This window comes from Canis lupus, chromosome X (assembly GCF_011100685.1).
Source record: "Canis lupus familiaris isolate Mischka breed German Shepherd chromosome X, alternate assembly UU_Cfam_GSD_1.0, whole genome shotgun sequence".
Lineage (NCBI taxonomy): Eukaryota > Metazoa > Chordata > Mammalia > Carnivora > Canidae > Canis > Canis lupus.
Genome location: NC_049260.1, coordinates 104,167,015 through 104,183,199, shown reverse-complemented (window position 1 = coordinate 104,183,199; position 16,185 = coordinate 104,167,015). Strand labels below are relative to the sequence as shown.

Here is a 16,185-nt window from a genome sequence, read left to right as displayed (position 1 = left end):
CTATATTCCACTAGAAAATTTAGACATATTTGGCACACCATAATCATGATCTTCCACATGTAACAGATGTTGGAAATTTCTCCAAAGTTCAGCAACATAATTTTGTAAAATACTGTATACCTAGATTTCACACCTTGGCTATTTCCTACATGGTCCGAAACGTCCAGATTAAAAAGTTTAAAGTGTGTTTAACATTTGCATATTTCACAATGGTTGGTATCAAACATGTGTTCTCAACATATGTTTGAAGGAAATTGAAGGAAGTGGGTAGATGGGTGGAGGCTTATCAATACGTTGAGGCATTGTGTGGATGATGCCTTAAGCTACTGAGCATATCTCTGTTAACTTAGGGCGATTCTGTGCACTAGCACTCAGTGAGAACCATAAACTGTCATGCTATATGACTCTTTGTGACCCTTTCCAACAGCCCCATTTTCACAAATGTAGAATATGAAACTCAGAGTGGGGAGTATATTGGCAGTTCGCATACAGAAATGGCACAAGAAGCCAGTATCCTGACTCCTTCTTCCATGACCCCTTAATATTTCTCATTCTTTCTCTCTTTTTTTTTTTCCATTTCAGTTGAAATTCTGAACAACAGAGTTACGGAGTATCAAGATCTCTCCGTGAGAACCTCCATATGGCCTTTCTATATATATTCTCATAGGTCCTCTTCTACCAACGCAACAATAAGTATGGTGCGGTCAATATATTAAACAAAGTGCACATATCAACACATTCAAAGAAAAACAATGAAGCACTAACCAGTCAACAGAGGTGTTAAAACATGAATAGAAAATTAATAACTACCATTTATCTTATTTGAATTAGTAGGTAGAACATGACCATAAAGTTTTGTAGTTTGTTACATTATTCTTTGTGATTTTCCAATAACCATTATGCTGAGTGAATCTCCACAGTGCACTGTTGGCTTACTGTGCATTCTTGGTGGGTAAATGTTCATCTGTTTTGAAGTGTTACCTTACTGTTTTGTTTACACAATAGTCTGTTGGGTTTATTTAGAATGTAACAAATGTATCCAGTAGCATTTTCCCCACTCTTGTATCTATTGTGGTGTGGCGTGGTGTGTTAGATTTTTACATACTATAGTGTTTTCCTCTAGATGTGTGGTGTTAGATTTCAACTAAAATATTATTAATGGGAAACAGAAATATCTGTGTTTGAAAAACATGACAGATTAATGTTAATATGCTTTCTCTCTCTTTAGAAAATTTCTGTAGGTTTCTTATGGCAGACATTCAAAAGACCTCACTTTTGAGTGTGCACAAAACCTGTTCATAAATATGCGTGTAATACCTGCAGATCTGACCTTGCATAATACAATCACATGCCTAGGTTTTTTGGGGGAGAGAGAAATAATTACCCACCAAAGAACCCCCAGAGAACTTCTTAAAATATGAACCTCTAGTCTCACTCCATAAAAAGCTTGCAAAATTGCAATTTACCCTTAAATGAATTTCTCAGCATTTATGTAAAATGCCCATTACATTTTTCTGTGGTTCAAGGATCCTATCTCCTAGATTGAGTGTCTAAAGCTGAGCCACTTGTCAACTTTACCTGAAAATTGGTACTTGGAGGCTTAAAGGTATGCTAATTGTAGGTTCTAAATTAAACAGGGAGGTGGAGGCATGGAGGTAGTTTTCATGTTTTGGAGGAAAATGTGTGAAAACCATTGCAATGCAACCTTTTTCACAAGTGCCATTCTGTGAATGAAAATGGCTAGTGCTCTTTAGACTACTCTGAATAATAAGACGCAATCTTGCAAAAGTCACGGTGAAAGAGAATTGGTTCCAATGAGGCCTTTCCTCCCCAAATGGACAGTCTTCTCCACTGATCACAGTTGGAGCAGAAGTATATAGGTTTGGAGAAATGGTGAGGGTGGGGAGAAGGGGTAGGGAGGCATGTAAAAGTATTCTTTGATTTACTTAAAACTTCTAGGAAGGCTGTCCACAGTTGTCTTTAGCTTCAGTTCAACCAAATTTCCAGTTCCGTTGAACACTTTGTGAAGGAGCGAGCGCCTGTGTCAAGTGTTGCCCTTCCCAGACTTTATTAACAACAGTCATATCATAACCAAACCATTTTTTGTTTCTTCATTTAAATTTGTTTTATATGTATTTGAAAATGATAATAGAGAGGTTTTCATTAGTTACTATTGTTAGTGCTGAACCATATGATATTTCACATCAACTTAGATTTAATATTTTCTACTAAATATATATTCTCCTGCTAGAAAGCATACAATCATCAAATTTAATATGTATAGCAGGTTTGTTTCCCTTCACGAAAATAACAAGCAAAGAGAAAATCAGATTTAGAATACCTTAAGCTGGCTAGCAGTGTTTAATCACAGAACAGTGGAGTTGGCACAACCTTTTGACAATTGATGAAACTGAGGCCCGGGACATGTGACCTGCCCATAGCTACCTAATCCATTCTGTAATCGGTGGCAGTCAGACCCAGAAAAATCTCCCAACTTTCATTGCTTCCTCTGTTTCACATTGTCTGTGTTTCAGAACATTTGAGACTCCATTCCAAAGCAGATCCACTTCGCTTAGCAAAAAATTAGCTGTTTGGTAGTTGGTATCCTGTTGTTCTTAATGATCAATCCTATATCATGATCATCAGTAATTTCTAAATGGTCTTGGCTTGCATCAAGACATTGTCACCTGTTAACAGTATTGCCTGGAGTGAGAGAACAAGAAGTGTCCTGACTTTTACCTGTTGATTCCTTGAACCACTTAATTTCTGTTTCCCAAAATCTTAATGTTGTTAGAGAAGAAAGTAGAATATGCCTTTGTGAAATGACTTGTGTATAGAACTGAGTTTTGTCTAACCTGTGCCAATGCCTCTCCAGAAGGGCAGAGCTAATCACACAAATCCAGGAAGGATGCACCTGAGCTAGTTTGGTGTCTTCCTTTAAGGTGATAGAGATGTCTTCAGTGCAAAATGAACTCTTTTGCATAGCTAGATGTTTTCATACAACGTACTGTCTCATTTAACCTTTTAACCTTCTAATGAAGATGTTACATAGACAATAAGCCCAGAGTCGTACGGTGGTTTTTGTGATGCTATGAGCACTGGAAGACAGCAGTAATGACTTATTTTTTAGTAAGAGGTTTAGTGAAGGATATTCAGGATAGTTGTAGTTTCAGTGCCACGATATTTGATATTGCCGGCATTTTAACAGTTACTTTGTTAAGTGAATTTAAAGAAAGAAAATTCAAAGCACTAACATTTCGATCGGATGCTAAAGAACATCAACAAAAATGCAATTTTAAGATAGCACTCTTCAAACGAGTTGTGCAATGAATGGCTTACTCAAATTCTCTTTACTCAAGAAAAGAAAAGAAGAAAGGAGAGTCATTAGACTATAAATTTCAAGTTAAAAAGCCAAGTCACAAACTAATCAGTGACTCTAAACAACAATTTACTGGATGAATTGTATATATAAAATTCTAACCACTTGTGATTCTTAGTTAACATTTTATAAGCTTTGTATTTTACAAGGACTTCTATTCTTATTTATCCAAAATTATTGTTTTTGTCCATTTCTCTCAGCCTTTTGCAAAAATAGGCAAGAGTCCTGAAACTTGGATAAAACAGGTCAGGTATACAGAGAAAATAATCTAAAAGTATCTGTTAAGAGGGTTTTAGTAGTATCAAAATTTTTTTTTGTTAAAAAGGTACTATGTGAACAGAAGTATATTTTAAAAGAGGGATTAAGATGAAATTAAAACCAAATGGATTCATAAAATTGCTATTTGAATACAGTATTTACCTTTGCAATCAGAGCATGATTCTGTAACCAGCTATTGCATTTCATCTCATTTGTCTAGAGTAGAGTCTAATTTGTAGTTCATTGTCATGTGAAAAGCCATCTTCTCCCTTCTCCATCAACCTTCACCATCCGTTTTTGAACATACGAAAGCACTTTGATCTTGCCGTTAAGTGTTGTCCTACACCGTTAGGCTGTGTTCACTAAAGTTCCGACTTATTTTAGTCTGTAGGGTAGGATGTAATGTACAGAATGATTAGAAACTAGAATCTTCTTTCTTTTTGCTTTCTCCATTTCTACACACATTGAAATAGAAGAGGAGAAATACAATTTCCCAGTTCTGTTGAATAGATGTAGGAAGATAGTGGCCTCATTTTTAATTTCACCAGTGCCTGTCAAAGGCACCAGAATGAATAGTATCTAAAAGAGTATCACAACTTTTTTGCAAACTTAGTTGATAACATCATCAAACTGTAGATAATAATTATGAATATAGATTTGGAGCACCAAGTCACTAATTGGTGCCATGTCCTTTGTTTTTCTCTTTAGTTTTTAAGGTTTTTATTTTACTACATTTTTATATTTCTAAGTAACTAATGCAGGAGAGTTAGAGAAAAGTTTATAACTAAGTAACTTCGCAGGAGAGTTAGAGAAAAGTTTTAAGATTTTACTACATGTACTCAACCCACCTAGATAGGTTCTAAACTGACACCGGCGCATAATAAGATATAGATTATAGTTCGTGTAACTATTCGTTACACTTCACAGTTTAAGAACAAACTTAACTTTATATATGAATAATAATTTTAACTAATTATATTTAGTCGTTGCTTTAGCAACAAAACTACAACATGGCTACCTTTAGACACATTGTTTTTGTTTATTGTTGGTGTTTTTTTTTTTGCTGTTAATTTTACTTGTAAACTATACATGGTTTTTGACAGTATGACCATATAGAAGGTACAGCTCAAAACTCAGAGAATAGATATGGCTAAATTTTTCTTTAAGCCCAAATCGCGAGGTGATAGCTGAATTTGTGTCCTTATATGACTTTTTAATCAAAAAGTTTACAACACATGGATTCTAGAGTCAGGCTTTATAGCTTAATGGAATTTGTTGTGTGGATAGGGTTGTTCCACAGTATTTAGACTTCAAAACATGATCGTTGCCTTTATAACCTATTACCTGACCTTTTTTCATAACATTTTTTATTCCAAATTACTCTATGCACAAGACATAGCTATCACTACAAAAAATTGTCTCTTCTGGAATCATATACCACCGATACATCCAAATGCGGATTAAAGAATGATAGAAGTGTATTTTAAGATTAATTTCCATTTGTAAAACCATGCAGATACTGTGGAATGACCCCTTGACAGTGTTTGAGAGACATATGCTGCAGTTCATTGATGGTCTCAGTTAGGGTGCGACAGTGTGAGACACACCTTTTTTGCACTTATGTACATAGTCCATGAACGCTATGCTTGGAGCTTTTTTTTTTTAATATAAGAGATCTGTGATAATAGCGGAAATGTTAGTAAGATAGAGTTATTCCTAAAGCCTTGAGAAGGAGGGGAGTTTTGCTAGAAGACTTAATTAACTAAAGCATGGTGTCGCTTTGCTGTTGGGGAGGCTTTCTGGTTTGCTACAGTTCACCAAAAGAGAAGACTGGTAACAGGTAACACAAGTCACCTTCAGCTTACCAAGAGCAAAGGTCCTTCATCTTTTGGCAAAACCAGTAGCAAAGATTGTTTGCCTTTTAGATTCATCTCCATTGTAAACACACACACACACACACACACACACACACACACACTCACCAGGTAGGTTTCTGGCAAAGGTTTTGTTTTTTTCAATGGTTGCAAGCAGTGAGATGCCCTGTAAGTTGCAAGATGGATAGTTCTTTGACAGAACATGACCAACTGAGATGTATCAGTTACATCAATTAATATCCACTTAAGTGGCAATCAAAGAATTAACATTCACCACTACTTCCCCTTTAAAATTCAGATCCCAAAACCCATTGGCAACCATTGAGAGACTGAATTTTACAGTTAAGTATGGCCAGCATGAGGCATTTTGTTCCCTCCAACAAAAGAAAAAAAGTGCTTCTGGCACTTTATAAATGGCTTTATTTACCTTATACCTATTGAATGGAAACTGTTTTTTGACTTGCCCCTACCAGATTAGAAAGTGCTTTACTCTGCCACTATAGCCTCCCACTGTTTTAACTCAACAGGAGAGAACCCGCCCAAATCTCACATACATAGGAGCTGGAAAAGAATGTTTCAATCAGACCGTCTCTGTGGATTCTAGCTCCCTGATCATCTACTATTCACCATTTAACTTTTTGTTGCCTCTAGGCAATGAGGTTAGAAAGGTGTAAGGATAGATCACCACTGGTAAATTGAGTCCTTCACATCCTGGGGGCGTGTCGCCCTTGCCTTGGAGAAGGAACCCATTTTGGGATTAGGGGAGTTGGTACTAGTATCAATATCCATTTTGATGGTCTCACAGAGACGGAAAAATAAGCCAGAGCCAGAAAGTAATCCAAGCCTTACAGTTGTCCAATAGCTCAGGGCCAGTTGATTAGAAATTTCTCTTCCCTGCCTGCCCCACCTTCAGCCCTTAATCAGAGTCAGCTACACAACTAACAGCCTGACCATCTGACCAGCATTTCCACCAGTACAAAATGTCAGCATTCATGCATTCTGTAGTTAGGGACTCCAATTTCAACCTCATCACCAATGTATTTGCCCAGCTTACCCCATGTCCTTGTGTTGGTATTTCCCTGTGAATCTATGAGCCACAAGGATATATTTTCATAAGGACAAGAGAAGTATAAAATTTTAAGTGAAGAAGAATCACCTATAAAATAGTAAGAATGAACTTAGAAGCATCACAAAAGATAACCAATTAGCTGATGGCATGTTGTACATGCTGACAGCCACTGGATCACCCTCTTTGGAGCTTAAACACAGTGGCTGTGTTTCAGTGAGTCAAATTAGAGAATGAAGCATAACAAAACATGAATGACTTGAGGCCAAAAAGGGACCTCTTTTATTAAACCCGGGAAAGGGCTTGGTTTGACTAATTCATACACTTTTCAGCCAGCTCCTCTACTTGATCTTGCCTAGAAAATAATCACCCATTCATACTCCAAAGCAGGATGATGCCAGAGAAATTTTATCTTTAGATAGGACATATCCTCAATTATAGCATCCTGAAAAGAAAAGAAATGTATCACTGTGAACTACATCACAACTATTTGAAGGTATTGCAGAAATTCTCACTAGTCACCTTCTACATCATATTACTTTAATCTTTAAAAAAGTACCTCTGTAACAAGACCAAAAAGTAACCCAACTTTAGGCCATGCTCTTTTTCTCCCAAAACACACAACTGAAAGATTTATCTAACATAGAACTGCATGGATGCAAAGCTTTATTTCTGTATGCAGATGCTATCTGTTCATAATGGAAACCAAATTATTCTGTTGCTCTTTTGTGTCTAGCGGTTGAGAGAATGATATGACCATCATATCATTGGGTTCTGGGATTGCCCTTTTCAAAATAAATTTCCTTTTATTATTGTTGTTGCTTCTTTAATTATTAGCAAATGAATGAGTTTGTTATCATACCCCTAAATTACAGTCATTCAAATTTTAAGAAAAGATGTTCCTAAATGTACTCCCTTTTTAAGGGCTAACTTTGTGTGTTTATATAACAATCCAGTACAATGTAGAAAATGAAGCATGTATTTGGGACAGAAGAATGTCAGTTTAAAACTACCTGTGGATGAGAAAATTATTAGCCATGTGCAACAATTATAAATTTAATAATGACCACGATGTTTCACAGATGTAAAAACTCTTCCCATCATGTTTTGCCTGCAAGATGCAATGGCTCATTCCCTCAACTGCTATTATTAGGGTAGATGCTTTGATTTTTTTCTCCCCAAGTTATAGTGCTGTACTGCTTGTTTGTGTTTAGAAATGTGCATTATGCAACTCATTTTAGTATGCTACTTCTGTGTTTTTGTTTTTGGTTCTTTTAATAAAATGTGTAAATTTCATGGTTCTGTCTTTTTTTATGAATCCATATTCACACATTAAGAGTTTACTTAAAAGCTATTCCTGTTCTAGTATATTAATCCTCAAATTTAGTAATTCTAATATAAAATTTAAATTTGTGATTTGGTCCCAAGTTCTACTTCATACATAGAAGAAATGCATTTCCAATTATACCTGCAGTATTATGAATTATATAGATAATACATTCATTGTATTAGATGTATTATTCCTCTGATATTGAAATTACACAAGAAAGGCACATTTGTATTTTAGTAAAAGAGAACTCAACATTTTGAGATAATGCTTACTGGCTTCTATTGTGCTCCAGCAATTCTGAGGTATTTCCTAAGATACATTATTAGAAGTTTGTATTTTCCAGTTATTCATTTCTATCTTGCATCTTCAGTGGAACACATGAAACCAGTGTTGTGTGTTTTGTTTTTTTCAAGATGAGCATCAATGGTTTCATAACAATGAGATGCATGAATTTTTCTATCACAATGTTTTCTCTCGCTTAAAATTGCTTTTCGCCAAAAAATGGCACTGGAATGAAAAGATAATTTTTGTTCCTTAAGAAAGCAAAATGTAACTAGGTGATATTTTACTCTGTCAGATTTCTAAATACTTAAAAAAACACTAGTTGTGAACATCTCCACATTGGCCACTGTTTGATAGCCAGGCTGATAGAAAATGGAGGTGAAGAGGCTTTGGATAAGAGGCTAGGGCAGATTTGAGTATCCTTCACATGTCCATAACTGTGCCAAGGGCCAAGGAGGAGGTCCAGCGTCAGCTGAATCATACAGAGCTAAGAGCAACTTTGTCCCTTTCTGAGTGTGGTTCCCACCCTGGCGTTTCTCAATGAGCCAACTAAGAGCCTTTGGGTGTGTTGTATATGATTCTGTGAGTCTGGTAATCCCAGCATGAATACCAGTTCAGTATATAGACATTTGCAAAAGGTCTTTGGGCCTCTTCAATATTGAGTTTATGTCTTCCTTTTTGAAACTGCTGAATGATAAGAATTCAGGGCAGGCATTCCCAACCACCATCAAAATGGAGTCTTTGTTGGCCAGAGGGAAGTTGACCCACAGGCAAAACTGGATGTAAACTGTTTACTTTGGCATTTTTCAACCTCTTTATTCACTATCCTTCTAAGAGCCTCCTTTCCTCATCCCCCATGGTGACCTCTGGCTCTCTAGAAGCTCCATGGTAGCAACTTACCAGGCCTGCTTCCCCCAAACATATCTGGACTTTTCTCCTTCATAACTTCCCTGTTGGGGCACCTCAAGCTATGGAGAGCATCTCAGAGCTGAGAACTAAGAGAACAATCACACTATGGTGTGAGACTGGCAGTGTTTATGTGCTGCCTCCTGGGAGTGTTTGTATTTAAAAAGGCCTAACTCATGGTGCCTAGCTGACTTGGTCATAGAGCTATGCAACTCTTGATCTCGGGGTCATGAGTTCGAGCTCCACGTTGGGTGTAGCTCTTACTTAAAAAATAAATCGATAAAAAATTAAAAGGCATGACTCTCCAGTGGTCATGTGCCTAGATGAGGGATATATGTTTTACTGCAACAAACAGCATTTAGGCAGCAGATTCCTACAGATGAGTGGTATATTCATTCACCATCTCAAGAAGGCCAAAAAAGAAAGCTCCTGTATTTTTGTTATTGTCAGGAAAGTTATGATATAATAATGAACCTAAAATATTGAGTAGATAGTAAACATTCTGAAACTCCACATGTTAAAATCCACCCACATGGTCAATGTCTGTGGTAAAGAGCATGACACAGGATAGGCCTGATACATGATCACGTTCCTAGAGCAGTCTAATAATGCCTGCACTTGCTAATATTCAACAGTTGGGTACACATAGATTTTTTTTTCTTTACTCTTTCTTGCACTAGAAATTCTAATTTAACTGAGCCCACCCAGATCTTCCTCTCAGTGCCTGGACTTACACCTTTCTCTTAGGCAGGAAGACAGTGTGTATGTGGAGAATAATAGCCAAGAGCTCCAATAACAAAAAGGAAGCCACCTGGATGGAAAGGTGAGGTTTATGAGAGGAACAGAAGGTCCAATTCCTGTCCTTACAAACAGATGCCTGAAACAAAAGCAGAGCATTCCAAAATGGAAATCAGAATAAGAAGAAATCAGTCTAAGAAGGAAGTTCTGGTCAGCGTAGCCCAGCATTTTTGTGTTGTAAATGGAAAATGGAGTGCAGTGCAGAGGCAGGCAGGGTGTGCCTGGGACAAAAACAGAACAGATGCAAGAGAAATCATGTTTTCCTGATGACGATGAGGGAGGTTTCTCCCCATAAATGATTCAGTGCTTTGTATGTATGTATACGAACAAAGAGATTGGTGAAAAATCACAGGCTGACAGTGGTTGGACAGCAACAAGCAGTGGCAACAACACTGGTTAAAGTGGACAGCCTGCTCATTACCAGCAGGGCTTAAGAGAACACAGAAGGAATCTGAGGAGTCTCTGCTGTCAGCATGCTTCTGGGGATGCTATGACTACAGAAGGTGATGGTCAACTCATTGAGAATCAATGTAGGTCGTAAGAAGAGGGTGGGGAAGAATAGGATTGGGACTGAGACTTTGCCTTTAGCTTTCATGAACTGAACAGTTGAACAATTCTTTCTTGGGGAAATTGACAGTTAAGAGAGAAACATATCTGTGTTAATTATATATATATATATATACATATATATGTAATAAGTGGTTGTTGATGTCCCTTTGTCAACTATTTAATAAACATATGCGCAGTTCATTCAAAGTGCTTTGGTTCTTCTCAATTTCTATGTACAAAGTCCTATGTTAAATCCATTTGTGGGTTGTTAGCATAGGAAGAGCTGAACTCACGTGAATCCCGACATTCGAAGTCACAATCCGTGGCAACAGGTAGGCGCTGTAATCAATGAGGCATTCAGACCTCACTGAATCTCCAGCGAGTGTTCACCATAAACCGAGCACCAGCCAACGGTAGAGACCACTGTGATAAGCAATTTTCCTTCTCCTGCTGAACACTGTCAGAGATATTGTAGATCCTAAAGAAGCTAGGGGACCTCAAGAGTCATTGGGATGAGACTGGAGCCTGAGGGACACTCAGACCATTCAAGAAAAGTGGCCCAGAAGTGGCAGACATGCAGGCACAACTGCTACTTTTGTCCTCTATTCTCTGGATCCTGGGGAGATGCCCCTATGGTAAAAATAAAAATACACAGGTTCAGATATTGTTTTGGGGCTTAGGGAAAGGTCAATCCAAGAATAACCTCTGAGTGATAACAGATTAAGAAAACCCTTAAATTGTATTCTAAGATTATTACCTTGCCCACAGTTAGTGCCATGCCACTTGGCCCTTCCCTCCCCACCCCCCACCATCCACCCTCCACATTACTACTAGTGTCATTTTTCTAAGCTGGAAAATTCATGATTTCTCTTCCCTGGCTAAAAATATTCCAGATCTCGGAGCACCTGAGCAATTGAGCATCTGCCTTTGGCTCAGGGTGTGATCCCGGGGTCCTGGGATTGAGCACTGCATCAAGCTCCCCATGGGAAGCCTGCTTCTCCCTCTGCCTGTGTCTCTGCCTCTCTCTGTGTGTCTCTCATGAATAAATAAATAAAATATTTAAAAATAAATAAATAAAATAAAAATATCCCAGCTCTTTTCCCTGTCTTATGGGATAAAGCCTACACTCAAACACACCAAACTCCTGTACTCAGTCAGGCTTTAGTCTTGCCCTCAAGCTTCTCCTCTCCCCTGCCTTCTGTAACCTGCCCAACTCCAGCCCAACCAAAGCACCACTGGGGAAATACAATTAAGACCAAGACCTTCTAGCCCAATAAATCCTCCCCACAGAGGTAGCAGTGGAAGCAAACACTGTTTTTATTGAATGAACATCAAACCAAAATGGGATGCACACCATTGGCAATCCACTAAGAAATTGTGAAGGCAGAGAGGAATCATCCCCTTGTATAGCCAGCAGATAGAACCCATTACATACATGTTTACAAGATAAACAACAGCTGGTCCTTAAGTAAGAGGACTTGACAGCACCTTTTGTCATTTGTGGTTCATCTTTTTTTTTTCTTTTCATAGTTCATCTTAACTTTATCCTGTAACTGGGGAGATGACCTGTGTTGACTTTATCCATAGGAGAAACAAACTTTTCATATCTTTACCTCCAAGAGACAGTTTTGCAAATTGGAGCAAGGTTCCCTGGGGAAGCTAGGCTGTGACCCTGCTACAGGAACTGAGATGGGGGCTCCAGAACCTTGATGTTTGCATTTCAAAGAGGTGGCTTCTGGGCACCTGGGTGGCTTAGTGGTTGAGCATCTGTCTGCCTTTGGCTCAGGTCCTGATCCCAGGGTCCTGAGTTCAAGTCCTGCATCACGCTCCCTGCAGGGAGCTTGCTTCCCCCACTGCCTATGTCTCTGCCTCTCTCTGTATGTCTCTCATGATATAAATAAATAAAATCATAAAAAGAAAAAAAAAGAGGTGGCTCCCTGGTCCCTGTGGAAAGGTGGGGGAATTGTGAAGCTAGCAGACTTGTTTAGCTATTGCTTAAGATTTACATACCCAAGGACAGAGGAAGAAATTTTGTAAGAAAAGGGAGAGAGGTGGGAGGAATCTCCTCCCTTATTTCTGACAACGAAAATTAAGCCTCTTATTTTTAATTTGTATTTGCCCTTACACCACTCACGTTTCCCAGGTACATACCATTATCTCCCATACCTCTGTGCAATTTACTCTCCACTTGAAACACCTTCCATCTTCCTCCTCTTCTTAAAAACTTGTCATTCAAGGTATATATCAACTATTAAGTCTTCCTTGAGGTCTTTTCTGGCTTTACCAGGTACCACTGAGATACAGCTAATATTTATTTAGTGCTTAGCAAGTAACCTCAAAGCTCAGTAACCACGTTCCCTACCCTCCTGACATTGTCTATATTCCTCCTCCATTAAACTGGGGTTCTCAAGGGCAAGAACCAGGTCTACTTGATCTTGATACCCTTGACAGTAGCCATGCAATAAATGCATAATAGATTTTTGGAGAAATAGTCAACTAGGGAATCAGAGCACTTTTATTGTAAAAAAAAAAAAAGGAAAAGAAAAGAAAACCTCAGTCAAATAAAAGAGATTTATGTAATGATAGAGGGAAATTTCACAAATTCTGATCGTAGGAAGAACAATTGGGCCTCATAGGACTGAAAAGTTATCAGGTAGCTTGTTTCTTCTCTCCCTCTCTGTATACGTCTGTGCCTGTCTCTCTCTTCTCTTCTATTCTCTCAGTCCCTCTCTTCAGTCTCTGCTTCAGTCTCCTGCTTCTCTGAAGACCAGCTTTTTCTGCCTACTTATCACACTCAGGTGATTGATCAGGGCTACTTCCAGAATGGTAATCTTATCCCAGGAGTCCATATCAGTGACAACCTGCACAAGCACCTGGAAGGCTTGTAAAACACAGGTTGCTGGGACGGACCCAAGAGTCTCTGATTCAGTAGCTGTGGGGTGAGGCATGAAAATTTACATTTCTAACAAGTTCCCAAATGATTCGGATAACCTGGGGACACTGTTTGAGAATGATTGATCTACTTGACCTTCAGCCTTGGTTCTCCCACAGTTGATTCAGTCTCTGGGGCCCAATGCCTGATTCTCAGGAGAGAGAATTTGATTTGTAAATCAAATATTAATCCCTGTAACATTCGGTTGTGTCCAAAAGGCTGGAGTCAAATGGTAAATATGAAAGGTTGCCTCTTTGAGGCTGTGGGCTGGGAAACATTTCAAAGGAGGTGGATCTCCATCACAATCACTCCCAGAGTTCCTTTCAAAGCTAGATGAATTTCCACACTGCACTAGCTCCTCGGTCTTTATGCTTCATGGCTCCATAGCCAATAGAGCCAACAAGGACATAATGACCATTTATCAGCATCTCCAGCCACTCATCTCAAAGTAAATCTTTACACCTATCTCTAGATGCATCACCTTTCTCAAACATGTGGCTCCTCCACCCAGTTGTCCAAGCAAAAAACCTGGGAATCTTACCTTGACTCCCTGCCCCCATATCTCAGCTTTCGGGACAGCTGTGTTGGGTTGGAGGCAGCAAAAGCCTGGGCCTGTCATCTCATGCAGCATACAGCTGCAGGTCTACCTACCTCAGAATGCCATACAAAATTCTCATGCTATGTATATATACTATGATGGAATAAGAAAAAAGATTGAGAAGCTCTAATCTAAAACACAAGTTTGACTATGTAACTCCTATGCTTAAAACCTTTCAATCACTGCATAGGTCTCAGCATAAAGCCTTAAACACACCTTACAATAGCCCATAACATCTAGCATAATCCAGTCCCCGTCTATCTCTCCAGCCTCATCTCTTGCCACTGCCTGCCTTGGACTTGCTTCTTCAATAGCAGATAGATGCTTGTAGTTTCCAGAATGTTTCATGCCTGCGAGCCATTGCTCATGATTTTCTTTCTGCCTGGAATGTCTGCCCTTCCCCCTTTTGCCTGCCTAGGATCCTTTGAAACCAACATAATCCCAAAGCACCATATCCCTCAGGAAAACTTCTATGTCTGCTTCCCCTCAGGAAAACTTCTATGTCTGCTTCCCACCTCCACTAGTGTGCCCCTCTTTGAAACTGACATAATACCTTCTGCATATAACTGTCATTGGATTTACCACACCGCATTAGAATATTGTCTACTTTGGGCTCCTGGAGGGCTCAGTCAGTGAAGCGTCTGCCTTTGGCTCAGATCATGATCCCAGAGTCCTGGGATGGAGTCCCACGTCGGGCTCCCTGCTCAGCAGGGTGACTGCTTCTCCCTCTCCATATGCTGCTCCCCCTGCTTGTGCTCAATCCTCTCTCTCTGTCAAATAAATAAATAAATAAAATCTTTTAAAAAATAGAATATTGTCTGCTTCTCCCACTAGCCTGCAAGTGTCTATACTTCCAGCACCTAACACAGTGATGAGTTATTTTTAATTCATTCAACTCAACAACAACAACAACAAATAAATGACTGGATTTAAAAATGGGCAAAGGATGAACTTGAACATCCTTTACATCCATATTTCTCCAAAGAAGATACACAAATGGCCAGTAAATACACAAAACGATGCTCAACATTATTAATCATTAGGGAAATGCAACTCAAAACTACAATGGGATACCAAGTCACACTCATTAAGATAGGTATCATTTTAAAAATGGCAAGTATCTAGTGTTAGTGACGACATGGAGAAATTAGAACCCATGTGCATTGCTGGTAGGCGTGTAAAATGGCAAGGCCATTATGGAAAACAGTTAGGCAATTCCTCAGAAAGTTAACATAGAATCTTATGAATCAGCAATTTCCCACCTGGGGGTAGACCCCGAAGAATTGAAAGCAGAGACTTGAACTGATACTTGTACACTAATGTTAATAGCAGCATTATTTGCAATAGCCAAAATGTGGAAAGAATCCAAAATGTCCATCAACAGATGAATGGATAAATAAAATGTGGTGTATATATAATTCATAAGATTATATACTATATAAAATATATAAAATGTGATACATATACATAATATGTGTGTATATATGTGTATACATACATATATAATGGGATATATTCAGCTTTTAATAGGATTGAAATTCTGACACATGCTCCAATGTGGATGAACCTTGAGGACATGATGCTAAGTGAAATAAGCCAGACACAAAAGGGCACATACTGTATGATTCCACTTACATTAGGTGTTAGAATTGGCAAATGCATAGAGACAGAAAATGCAATAGAGGTTGCCAGGGGCTTGGGGGAACTGGGAGTTATTGTTTAATGGGTAGAGTTTCCATCTGGGATTGCAAAAAAGATCTGGAGCTTAATAGTGGTGAAAATTACACAACATTATGAATATACTTCACTGAATTGTTAAAATGGTTAGAATTGTCTCGTTTTGTGGCAAATAATAGAAATTTAGTCGAATCAGTGCAGCAGCTATGAAGATAGTCTACAAAATGGGTATATTATTTCTCCAATTTAAATTTAATTATCTCTAAGTCCCACCTGATGGACTGGTAGAGAATTTAAAGTCTTTCCCTCTGCCTCTTACCCGATGCACATTCAAGGACCTTGAGGGTTTTACACATTCATAAACAGAGAGAGGTATTCTGGTCTTATGTCCATATTAGTCAATATGCTCATTATTTGAACTTGCATGTTTCTTTAAAAGCAGATGACTCAGTTGAAAGTAGGGACTCATACGGGTATTTGTAGACCCATGTTCATAGCAGTATTATTCACAATAGCCAAAAGGTGGGAGCAACCCA

At 38.5% G+C, this 16,185-nt stretch overlaps 1 protein-coding gene and 1 long non-coding RNA gene across 12 annotated transcripts in view; one reads left to right on the top strand and one right to left on the bottom strand.

The window, feature by feature from the left end:
* Window positions 1-7,873, top strand: part of MBNL3 (muscleblind like splicing regulator 3) — a 114,358-nt gene extending 106,485 nt beyond the window's left edge. For 8 of the 11 annotated variants that reach the window (XM_038588317.1, XM_038588315.1, XM_038588318.1 and 5 more), the window contains one exon: window positions 583-722. Coding sequence is in view for 3 of the 11 variants with exons in the window: in XM_038588320.1 (XP_038444248.1) it covers window positions 583-716 (134 nt within the window). In the remaining 8 variants the exon portion in view is untranslated. Of the gene's footprint in view, window positions 1-582 lie in introns of all 11 variants that reach the window. The other 3 variants (XM_038588321.1, XM_038588320.1, XM_038588319.1) reach the window with 1 other exon arrangement.
* The window catches only part of LOC119868515, a 107,786-nt gene continuing 99,229 nt past the window's right edge, over window positions 7,629-16,185 (bottom strand). The window contains exon 3 of the long non-coding RNA XR_005386447.1: window positions 7,629-11,072. This is a non-coding gene — a long non-coding RNA (uncharacterized LOC119868515). The remainder of the gene's footprint in view (window positions 11,073-16,185) is intronic.